Here is a 12,033-nt window from a genome sequence, read left to right on the forward strand (position 1 = left end):
CTTAGGGGTGTACTCAATTTTGTTGCCAACGGAGCTGTTTCAACAAATGATACAAAAGGAAAGCAGTAACTCTGAAACAGAAGCAAATTGGAAATGTTTATAACATACACTCTTTTGGAATCATTAAAGTTTAATGTTGACTTCCATGTCCCTTTAAACGCTCACTGAAAACATTTATGAGCATATAAGTTTACAATCGAGCTCCCTTAATACTGCAGAACAGCATATGTCACCAACATAACATGGCTCTTCTCAGTGTCATAGCAACTGTAACTCATCACAACAAACAAACCACATTCATTTTAGTTCCTCTATACTGTAAGCTCTACTGAATAAAGATGTACCTGTAGTTGCAGAGTGTATGTATTGTTATAGTAACGTGTCTTGTTACCTTTAATTCTACTGTATGACTATTAAGAAGTGTAATGTACTTAGTACCTTTCTGTTCAGGGTGGGATTGGCCTGCTAGGATACCGGGAAATGCCCTGGTGGGTTGCCCAGCTGGGATCTGGGGATAGTAGCAGACAGCACAGCAGTGAGCAGCTGGAAGGCCACGTACAGAGCAACCTGCATTGTACGCACAGTGCTCAAATATTACAAGGGAGCCGCTTTGCAGCCGCCAACTTTGATAGTACTGCCAGGAGTGGCGGTAGGGGAAAGGAATGTGAGTACTAACAACTAGGAGGGAGCCAAACTGGAGTTCGATAGTTGTGGACGGGGGGGGGGGGGGGGGGGCAGTTTGCAGGGGAAATCAGCTATTGCCTGGGCTGTATATGTGTAACAACCAACAAGTTGTGTGTGTGTATATATATATATATATATATATATATATATATATATATATTGTGCTCAAGAACACAATTGCTTCTCAGCCTACCTCAGTATGCTCTTCTGAAAAAGAGTTACATTTCAACACAATAAAGAGGTTTTGAATTGTGCACTTTTTTACTCTCATGTTTGCTTTAGTACTCAGTTAACCCTTTCGCTGCTAAGCCTTTTTTCGCCCCAGTGCTGAGCCAATTTTGAGCTTTTTTTGCTACCTACATTTAAATCCTATTTAAGTAAAATTTCAGTTAGTGACCAACACAAATTATATATTGTTTTTTTTCAGTGGTCCCAACAGATTCACAATATATTACATTTATTATTCATAGCATATGAGAAAGCTGTGGCAAAAATTGTAAAAAAAACTGTATATTTTTTTCCCTAGATTTTAGTAAATACTACTAAAAATGTTACTGTTACTGTGATCACCTTACTAAATTGTCATCAGGAGTAGCCACATGTGAAATAGGGGCCCATACAGGCTTGTGGGGGTTATAATATAGATAAGAGAGGCCCCATTGTTCAGAACAGAAATAAAAACACCTTTTTTCTTGCAAGGTGTTTACTGTTACCACAGTGATCACCTGACTATACTGTTACCACAGTGATCATCTGACTATAATGTTACTACAGTGATCACCTGATACTGTTACCACAGTGATCACCTGACTATACTGTTACCACAGTGATCACCTGACTATACTGTTACCACAGTGATCACCTGACTATACTGTTACCACAGTGATCACATGACTTTACTGTTACCACAGTGATCACCTGACTATACTGTCGCCACAGTGATCACTTGACTATACTGTTACCACAGTGATCACCTGACTATACTGTTACCACAGTGATCACCTGACTATACTGTCACCACAGTGATCACCTGACTATATTGTCACCACAGTGATCACCTGACTATACTGTTACCACAGTGATCACCTGACTATACTGTCACCACAGTGATCACCTGACTATACTGTCACCACAGTGATCACCTGACTATACAGTCACCACAGTGATCACCTGACTATACTGTTATCACAGTGATCACCTGACTATACTGTTACCACAGTGATCACCTGACTATACTGTCACAACAGTGATCACCTGACTATACTGTTACCACAGTGATCACCTGCCTATACAGACAAAATTCATATATTTTTTGAGAGAGGGAGTTGTCTACTAGAAAATGAACTTTACTAGGGGTCTCTACACAAAGCAGATTTATTTGATTGCACATATAATGAGCCATTTCCAAGCAAATCCCCATGTGTTTTTTTTTCCACTTTATTTTTAAAAGATATTTTGTGTGGTACAGCTCCAAGACCACCAGCAGGGGATTCTCTATCAAATGAGGGGTCTTGGAGGTTTGCAGGTGCTACGGGAGCTGAGATTGAAGGGTTTGAAGAACCTTCCCTATCCAGCTCCCTTGAAGCTACAGTGAGCTCTTGGTTCTGCCCCCTTTGGGACGTCACCACAAGCCTGGTGACGTCAACGACACTCCCATGAATCCTGGGAGTGCCGCCCACTTGGTCACTAATGATATCTGGCCTGTAGTGATGGGGATCGACGAAAGCAGCGCCTACAGGTAGCGATATACATGACACAGCGAGTTAAGGAGCAGCAGCCTTTTTAAGACGAGCCTGAAGGCTCACGCGGAAACAGCTGCATCAGGCTCCATACGGAGCATGAAGAATCAGCCCCCAAGAATATCTTGTATTACAAGCGGGTAGTTAAAAATGTAAACCAGAACATCTGAACACAGGTAAATCTTGGATAGTGCAGAGAGTGAACTATTGAGCAACATCCGACATGAGTTTTACTATGCGTCCCCATAGCTGTTAATTATATGAGGGATTTGGCCCATTCTACAGTACCGATAGATTGACAAAAAATAACTTAATGAGCACAAAAATAGAATAATAGTATTTTTGCACTAGGCTAAAGTTTTTATATTCACACAGGAGTTGGTTGAAATTTTCACCCAAATATATTTCCTCCAACAAAGATTGCACCTGACATATTCAAAGAAAATAAACTGAAACAGATTGATGATGTTACAAAAAAATCTGGTAAAAGTACAAAATATCTGATTACTAAGGGACATAATTTTTAGAATCTTTGATGAATCAACCGTAAAACACTCAACAATTATCCAGACTGTATAATAAGACCGTTAGGTATATTGTATTGCGCATATTGACACATCAAGACTGACTGATCTTTTTCAAACTGTCAAGATAGGGAGAAAATATACTTTTTACTCTGCTGCATTTTCTTACCAGTCTGGGACTAGTGGCCTAGTTAAAAATATTACTATAACATGCAAGTGCAATGCTAACCTGATGCATTGATTGGCTGCCCCATCGCTTGGTTTACATTGTCCATGGTGCTGTTTACATGTGGTTCTAAAGAAACATCTAAAGTCTTTAGATTACTCTTATCTGTTGTAAAGTCATTGACTTTTGTTGAGTGTTCAGGTTGTTGTGTAAAACTCTTCCAAGACTGTGATTTTGCTTCTGTTGTCACTGTTTCTGGTGAAAAAATATCCCTGTTTGTAGATGTTTCATAACCCTTAGTTAAGGTTGAAATGGTTGACCCTACAAAAACATAGGAACATATTGTAATTAGAGCAAGTACTGTATTTGTTGCACCATTGAAGGCAGCCATGAATTACTTACATTACTAGGTGGTAAATGGCTGTTCCACTCCATAAACAATGTTTCACAGATAACAGCATTTACATGAATAACATGGTAAATGTAGAGGGAAGTGTGGTGGTGCTACTGGAGTCTTGGTGGAGTGGCCTTGCGGGAACGTATTAGCAGAAGCATAAATATCCCATGTGGTCCACCTCTGACGAAAACTCCAGAAATCCCCACCAACAAGCCAAGGAACCAAATAGTATGCAGATTATTTTGGGGAAACAGTAAATATTGGCTTTAGCAGCAAAAAAAGAGTTTACCTTTATTAATAAATAACAAGAATTAAAGCTGCATGGTTTTTTGTGTGTGCAAAAGTGCACTTCTTGTTTACTGGGGTTTTACCAGAGGAGAGTTCATCAATTGTGCTCCTCAGGACTCACTTACAGGTCAGATTTTACATATATCGGAACTACAGCACAGGTGAAATAATCAGCTGCTTCGTAACCATGGTTATCAATATCCTCTCTTCCAAAGTAATTCTGAAAATCTGACCTGTTATTGTGTCCTGAGGAATGGAATTAAAGAACCTTGTTCTAGAAAGAGCATGTGGAATTACCTGTGTATTTGTTAGAATACAGTGGGGCAAAAAAGTATTTAGTCAGTCACCAATTGTGCAAGTTCTCCCACTTAAGAAGATGAGAGAGTCCTGTAATTTTCATCATAGGTATACCTCAACTATGAGAGACAAAATGTGGAAACAAATCCAGACAATCACATTGTCTGATTTGGAAACAATTTATTTGCAAATTATGGTGGAAAATAAGTATTTGGTCAATATCAAAAGTTCATCTCAATACTTTGTTATATATCCATTGTTGGCAATGACAGAGGTCAAACATTTTCTGTAAGTCTTCACAAGGTTGTCACACACTGTTGCTTGTATGTTGGCCCATTCCTGCATGCAGATCTCCTCTAGAGCAGTGATGTTTTGGGGCTGTCGCTGGGCAACACTGACTTTCAACTCCCTCCAAAGGTTTTCTATGGGGTTGAGATCTGGAGACTGGCTAGGCCACTCCAGGGCCTTGAAATGCTTCTTATGAAGCCACTCCTTCGTTGCCCGGGCGGTGTGTTTGGGATCATTGTCATGCTGAAAGACCCAGTCACGTTTCATCTTCAATTCCCTTGCTGATGGATGGAGGTTTGCACGCAAAATCTCACAATGGCCCCATTAATTGTTTCATGTACACGGATCAGTTGTCCTGTTCCCTTTGCAGAGAAACAGCCCCAAAGCATGATGTTGCCACCCCATGCTTCACAGTAGGTATGGTGTTCTTTGGTTGCAACTCAGCATTCTCTCTCCTCCAAACACGACGAGTTGTGTTTCTACCAAACAGTTCTACTTTGGTTTCATCTGACCATATGACATTCTCCCAATCCGCTTCTGGATCATCCAAATGCTCTCTATCATACTTCAGATGGGCCCGGACATGTATTGGCTTAAGTAGGGGGACACGTGTGGCACTGCAGGATCTGAGTCCCTGGCGGCGTAGTGTGTTACTGATGGTAGCCTTTGTTACGTTGGCCCCAGCTCTCTGCAGGTCATTCACTAGGTCCCCCCGTGTGGTTCTGGGATGTTTGCTCACCGTTCTTGTGATCATTTTGACCCCACGGGGTGAGATCTTGCGTGTAGCCCCAGATCGAGGGAGATTATCAATGGTCTTGTATGTCTTCCATTTTCTAATTATTGCTCCCACAGTTGATTTCTTCACATCAAGCTGCTTGCCTATTGCAGATTCAGTCTTCCCAGCCTGGTGCAGGTCTACAATTTTGTTTCTGGTGTCCTTCGACAGCTCTTTGGTCTTCACCATAGTGGAGTTTGGAGTGTGACTGTTTGAGGTTGTGGACAGGTGTCTTTTATACTGATAACAAGTTCAAACAGGTGCCATTAATACAGGTAATGAGTGGAGGACAGAAGAGCCTCTTAAAGAAGAAGATACAGGTCTGTGAGAGCCAGAATTCTTGCTTGTTTGTAGGTGACCAAATACTTATTTTCCACCATAATATGCAAATAAATTATTTCCAAATCAGACAATGTGATTGTCTGAATTTGTTTCCACATTTTGTCTCTCTTAGTTGAGGTATACCTATGATGAAAATTACAGGCCTCTCTCATCTTCTTAAGTGGGAGAACTTGCATAATTGGTGGCTGACTAAATACTTTTTTGCCCCACTGTATGTATTTATCTCTATGTTAAAGCCATTTGCCTGCCTTTGTTTTTCTAACACCTGAGACCTCATAACTTTTGTGTGCAATATTTTTTGTGAATCATTCTTATTAGAATGTAAGTGTACTTTATAATGTATTTTTGAAGTGTTTTGTGAAACAGTTAACCAGAGGTCTGAGATTGCGGTAATCATTCTAGCGTAAATCGTGTTTACTTTCAACTCGTAATACCAGCGATAAGTCAAATGAGCGCAAACCCTGTGATAAAACCCTGATCGCTCGCACACAAATGTCTGCGCTCCACTCGTAATCTGCCCCATTGTTGTGACACATTTATACTTATTTATTATGAAAACTATTTTAAATATATTATTGGCACCAAAATATTTAGATATAATGCTAACCTGAAGCATTTTTCGAGTGTCCAGTGAATTGGTATTTTTGGGTTGTTATCCTTTTCACAGCTTGTTTAGTAGAAACATCATTAGGCGTCGTTTTTATCCTGTCTTTTTCAATTTCGTTGTTTATAGTTGCCTTTTCATAACGCGCTGTGCCACTCTTCCTTGCTTGTCGAGTTGTCTCAATTGTCTCTGTAATTAATGAGAAAATACTTCTTTGAATAATTTTTGAAGATATCACAAAAGGTTTCACCGATGTTGAAATGGGTGACTCAGAACAGAAAAACCACAATATAATTAGTGTGATAATATATTGGTTTAGATGTGTTTTGTTCATGATGGCCATTACTTTCTATTTTACTGTCTATTAGTAGGAGAAAATCAACCAACTTATATCTCTGTGTCTTGGTAGTTTCTTTATTTTATAATTAAGTTCATATATCCATTTCACACTATAAGATAGATGATATAAGTGTTCATGCACATTTCTGGAGTTTTTCCTCTTTTGATACTTTCATATAAAGCAAATTTGAATTGGCAAATACCAATATCAGGAACTGGGCCACTGAACCTTTTCATCAGCTTTTTAGAAGCCCTATTAACCTCAGGTGTCTTGCAGATAATCAGATAAAGGCTCCAGTTTCACAACTGGGAGCTGAGCTCGTCAGTTGACCTCTGAACTGAACAAAGACACAAGGACCGTCTTTACCCTGGGCTTACATGCATTGGTCCTCTCCCACTGCAAGTTGTCCACTGCTGCTGTTATCTCTTCTGTCCCATCAGAACCTTAGGGTGTTTATTTCCCAGGGTGACAGTTTCTACACACCCCTTTAACATGGACTCCATGACCCACTGGGGCTGCCTACAGGCTAACAGTCCGATTGCAGTATGTGTGTCTATATTGTGTCAAAGCACTGTGAAGATGATGGTTTGAGTGGCCAAAATATCTCCAAGGATCACAGCTGGAGAATTGCAGAAATTAGTTGCGTCTTGGGGTCAGAAAGTCTCCAAAACTACAATTCGATGTCAACTACATCAGCACAAATTATTTGGAAGGGTTTCAAGAAAAAAGCCTCTACTCTCATCCAAAAACAAACTCAAGCGTCTTCAGTTTGCCAGACACTACTGCAACTTCAAATGGGATCAGATTCTATGGTCAGATGAAACCAAAATAGAGCTTTTTGTTATTAAACACAAGAGGTGGGTTTGGCACACACAGAGAGGTAGCCATATGGAAAAGTACCTCATGCCAACGGTTAAATATGGTGGACATTTTGTTAGGATACATGGCATCACGGATTATATCAAATATCAACAGATATTAAATAAATACCTGAATGGCTCAGACAGAAAGCTTAAAATGGGCTGTAGTTGAATCTTCTAGCAGGACAATGATCCAAAACATACATCAAAATCAACACAAAAATGATTTACTGACAACAAAATCAAGGTCCTTCCATGGCCATCAAAGTCTGACTTTGCTATGTATTCTCCAACCTCATCAGGCATTAAAGGAGAAGACTCATAACTGTTATCTTGGAAAAGGGAGGTAGCAAAAGGATGCCAATAATTGTGCCATGCATATATTCAACAAAGATTTTTATTTTTTGGATAAACCTGTGTTGTGTTTGCAATTGTTTGATATCCATGAACGTAGAGTATTTTTTGTGTATTTTTTTAACAAAAGATCAAAAGGTTAAACAATAAAGACAATTTATGTGTATATATATATATATATGTACAGTATATACATATATATATTTATATATATAAATATATATATATATATATAGGTATAGATATATGCAGATAAAGGAATATCTATTTAAAATACAATAAAGACTATATATATATATATATATATATATATATAAAATTATATATAGTTATAGATATATGCAAGTAAGGAAAGCAGCTGGGATTCGCACACACATCCAATAGGTAATTTTTTCTTGATATAAGTAATGTCCGGTGCAATACCTAATAGGACCACCCTTCAGGTCCCAGGGTAACAATATATATCCAGTGAAATAAAGGTAGCACACGGTTTCAAAAGGCTGAACCTTTTATTAGAGCAAAGTTTCAGGGCTCCTGCCCCTTTCTCAAGCTAATTTCTAACTGACACACATACCCCTTTTATAGGGTCAAACATAAAACAGGTGGCCAATTACAAAGCAGAGGTGTGTTTTACAGGTACTGACATCATCACATTTCCTGTGGAAAAAGAAAAGAACACACAATTTAACCCCTAGCACCCCTAAGCAAGAACTGGACAACCTATTAAAAACAATTGCAGCAAGTCACTGACCATAATGCATTAATGCCCAAAAAACAAACACTGACAGTAATTTACAGTAAATCAATAAGGATTGTATAATACATATTTATCATATTAGGGGAAAAAGATCAAACTCTCTATTTAACCCCTTGGGGTGTAGGGTGTTGAGAAGCCAAATCCATTTGGCTTCCCGATTTAGTAAGTCCCTATGCCTATCGCCTCCTCTGAGTCTCTTAGGGGCACTATCTATTACCAAGTACCTTAACTGATTAGCCTGATGGCCCATTTCAGCAAAATGTGCTGGGACTGGGAGATGTAACATTTTGTTATTGCGAATGGTCGACTTATGCTGACAAATGTAGTCTCTTATCTTTTCTGTGGTCTCGCCAACATATAATAGCCCACATGGGCACTTAAGTGCACAGACAACATAAGCCGAATCACACGTATAGTACCCTTTGATCTGGTACCTTCTCCCTGTATGTTGGTGGGAAATTACTCCCCCCTTGATAATGTTGTTACATTGGGCACACCCTAAGCATGGGAATGTGCCTTCCTTTGGGGTTCCAAAAAATTGTTTCTGGGTATCACTCTTAGGCTTGTCAGACATGGCATGTACCAACTTTCTACCAATCGTGTGGCCCTTCCGATATGAGGCCTTAGGGACTACCCTAAATTCCTTAATCTCTGGACAGGTCTCTCGTAAGAGATACCAATGCTTTTTAATAATGTTATAATAATAATAATAATGTTATACACTTTCTTGCTCAGCGTATTATATGAGCTTACAAAATTCATTCTAGTCTCCTTGACAGTGTTCTTACTTTTATTTTTAACAATATTTGATCTGACTGGGCAATTTTTAAGAGATTTCTCTATGGTTTCTAACTCTAGAGCATCGTAGCCCCTACTGACAAATTTACTGTTCATGCTCTCAGATCTATCACGCCGGATTAGTGGGTCCGGATTGTGCTCATATTATAAATTAAAAGTAATATATTAGCATCCCTCACATAATAAACTTCCATTGGCTTCGCTGAAAAACTTATGTTAGCTATCGCTCGAGTGTTAAGGTGAAGGTTCTTCACTTACTTTAAAATTATGTTTTTTATTGCAATATATATATATTTCACATATACATACATATACACACACACACACACACACATATATATATATATATATATATATATACATATACACACACACACATATTTATTTATATATACACACATGCAAATACACAGACACTGTACATATACACCTTTGAGCCCTCCTTGGTCCAGCACCTGATTATATACCATATCCTTTAAAGTCACTATTAAAACATTAATAGCTATTGATATTTGATAGAGTCCGTGATGCCATGTATCCTAACAAAATGTCCACTATATTTAACCGTGGGCATGAGGTACTTTTCCATATGGCTACCTCTCTGTGTGTGCCAAGCCCACCTCTGGTGTCTATTGCCAAAAAGCTCTATTTAGGTTTCCAAAAATGCTACATTTTGAGTGCAACACAAAAATAACTACTTGTAATATTTGTTTTAATAACGCCCCCTGCGCTATCCATTCAAAGAAGAGTGTGCTCTAAATAAATAAATGTCATTCGTGTTAAGATTTTCTGGCAAACCTTTCTTTTTTCCATCCACTTCTAATACCAGATTTATGATATTCTTAGTGCAGTTGCGCTAAGAACAACCAAATCAGACACATTCCACGCAAAACTCTAAAAATTGACTAGTCGAAATTATTGGCACCCTCAATTTTGGACCACTCTTCTTTCGCCAATTGCTCCAGGTCTCTCATAATGGAAGGGTTCCTTTTCCCAACTGCCTTTTTGAAAACTCTCCACAGGTGCTCTATGGGATTGAGATCTGGGGGTCAATTTACTAATGTGCGAGCGGACATAATACGCTGTCGGCATTGGAGCTTGATAAATTAACCCCTTGGACTTATTGCTTGCCAGTTCAGTACTCTCCAGCTCTTTGTCTTAAACCATTTCTAGGTGTTTTTTGACGTGTGCTTTGGGTCATTGTCCTGCTGTAAGACCCATGATCTCTGACGGAGACCCAACTTTCTGACACTGGGCCCTACATTGCACCAGAGAATTCTTTGGTAGTCCTCAGATTTCATAATGCCATGCACACAGTCAAGACAGCCAGTGCCTGAAGCAGCAACGCAACCCCAAAACATCAGTGAACCTCCATCATGTTTGACTGTAGGGACTGTATTCTTTCCTTCAAAAGCGTTGTTTCTTTTTCTGAAAACAGTAGAATGATGGGCTTTACCAAAAAAGCTGTAATTTTGTTTCATCTGTCCACAGCACATTCTTCCAAAATGATTTTGGCTTCCTCAGGTAAGTTTTGGCAAACTCCAATCTAGCTTTTTTATGTTTCTGTGTGAGCAGTGGGGTCCTCCTGGATCTCCTACCATAGTGTCCCTTTTTATTCAGATGGCGACATATAGTGCGAGCTGACACATTTGTACTGGAAAGTTGATCGAGGTTCTTTATCCACCATTCGAGCAATCCTTTGTTGCAATCTTTGATCAATTTTTCTCTTTTGTTCACATCCAGGGATATTAGCTACAGTGCCATGGGCTGTAAACTTCTTGACAATGTTGCACACAGTGGACACAAAAACATTAAGATCTCTGGAGATGGACTTGTAACCTTGAGATTGTCCATGCTTTTCCACAGTTTTTGTTCTCAAATCCTCAGATAATTGTTTGCTGCTCATTCTCTTCTCCATGCTCAGTGTGGCACATCGAGACACCACAGAAAGGTTGAGTAAATTTTTTACCATTTTAACTGGTTGCCGGTGTGATTTTGTCAGCACCTGTTAATTAATACAGGTGAGTTTAATTACAAATTACAGGAGCATCACAAACTTGGAATGCAGTTATTTCTTATAATTTTGAGAAGGTGCAAATAATTTTGTCTAGTCCATTTTTGGAGTTTTGCATGTAATGTGTCAGATTTGGCTTTTTTCTGTCCACAAACAAAAGAAATAAACATGAGAATGCTTAAACATTTGTAATTGCAACTAGTCATGCACCGAAATGAAAATTCTGAACTGAAAATTCAGGATGCTCTTGGCCGAAAACGACTTTCTTTAAACAAATTATTTTAAATGCCTATATAAAGTCTACTGTAAACATGTTTACTTAGGTAACTATTTTAAAATATTTTTTTTTTAGTTTTATTTTTTGCATAATTAGATTATTTAATGAATGCATCTGAATTGAAAAACTGCAAGCCAATAAATTAAAATAGCCACACTTTAATTGAAAGTAACACATTGAAATGGAAATACCCTATTTTCTAATATATGAAACAATTGAACATCATGGTATGAAACATTTTGAGCAAGATATTTCGGACACCAGCAAAAAACAAAAGACAATGAAGTATATATATATATATATATATATATATATATATATATATATATATATATATATATATATATATATATATATATATATATATATATATATATATATATATATATATATATATATATATATACATACACATAATCACTGAAACAAAATTAAACACATAATAAAAGTAAATCAAATCAAAAATAGGAGGATAGAGCATTATATCCAAATGTTAAATCCACACATAATAAATCCTTAGGAATCAAAT

At 38.0% G+C, this 12,033-nt stretch overlaps 1 protein-coding gene across 2 annotated transcripts in view; it reads right to left on the reverse strand.

Annotated features, from left to right (window-relative positions):
* LOC128662598 (uncharacterized) overlaps window positions 1-12,033 on the reverse strand; it is a 115,539-nt gene that overhangs the window by 35,542 nt on the left and 67,964 nt on the right. The window contains exons 2-3 of one of the 2 annotated variants that reach the window (XM_053716419.1): window positions 6,108-6,293; window positions 3,177-3,434 (exon numbers count right to left, since the gene is read on the reverse strand). In XM_053716419.1, coding sequence (XP_053572394.1) covers window positions 3,177-3,434; window positions 6,108-6,293 — 444 coding nt within the window. Of the gene's footprint in view, window positions 1-3,176; window positions 3,435-6,107; window positions 7,279-12,033 lie in introns of those variants that run through there. The other variant, XM_053716418.1, reaches the window with a different exon arrangement.

This window comes from Bombina bombina, chromosome 6, assembly GCF_027579735.1.
Source record: "Bombina bombina isolate aBomBom1 chromosome 6, aBomBom1.pri, whole genome shotgun sequence".
Lineage (NCBI taxonomy): Eukaryota > Metazoa > Chordata > Amphibia > Anura > Bombinatoridae > Bombina > Bombina bombina.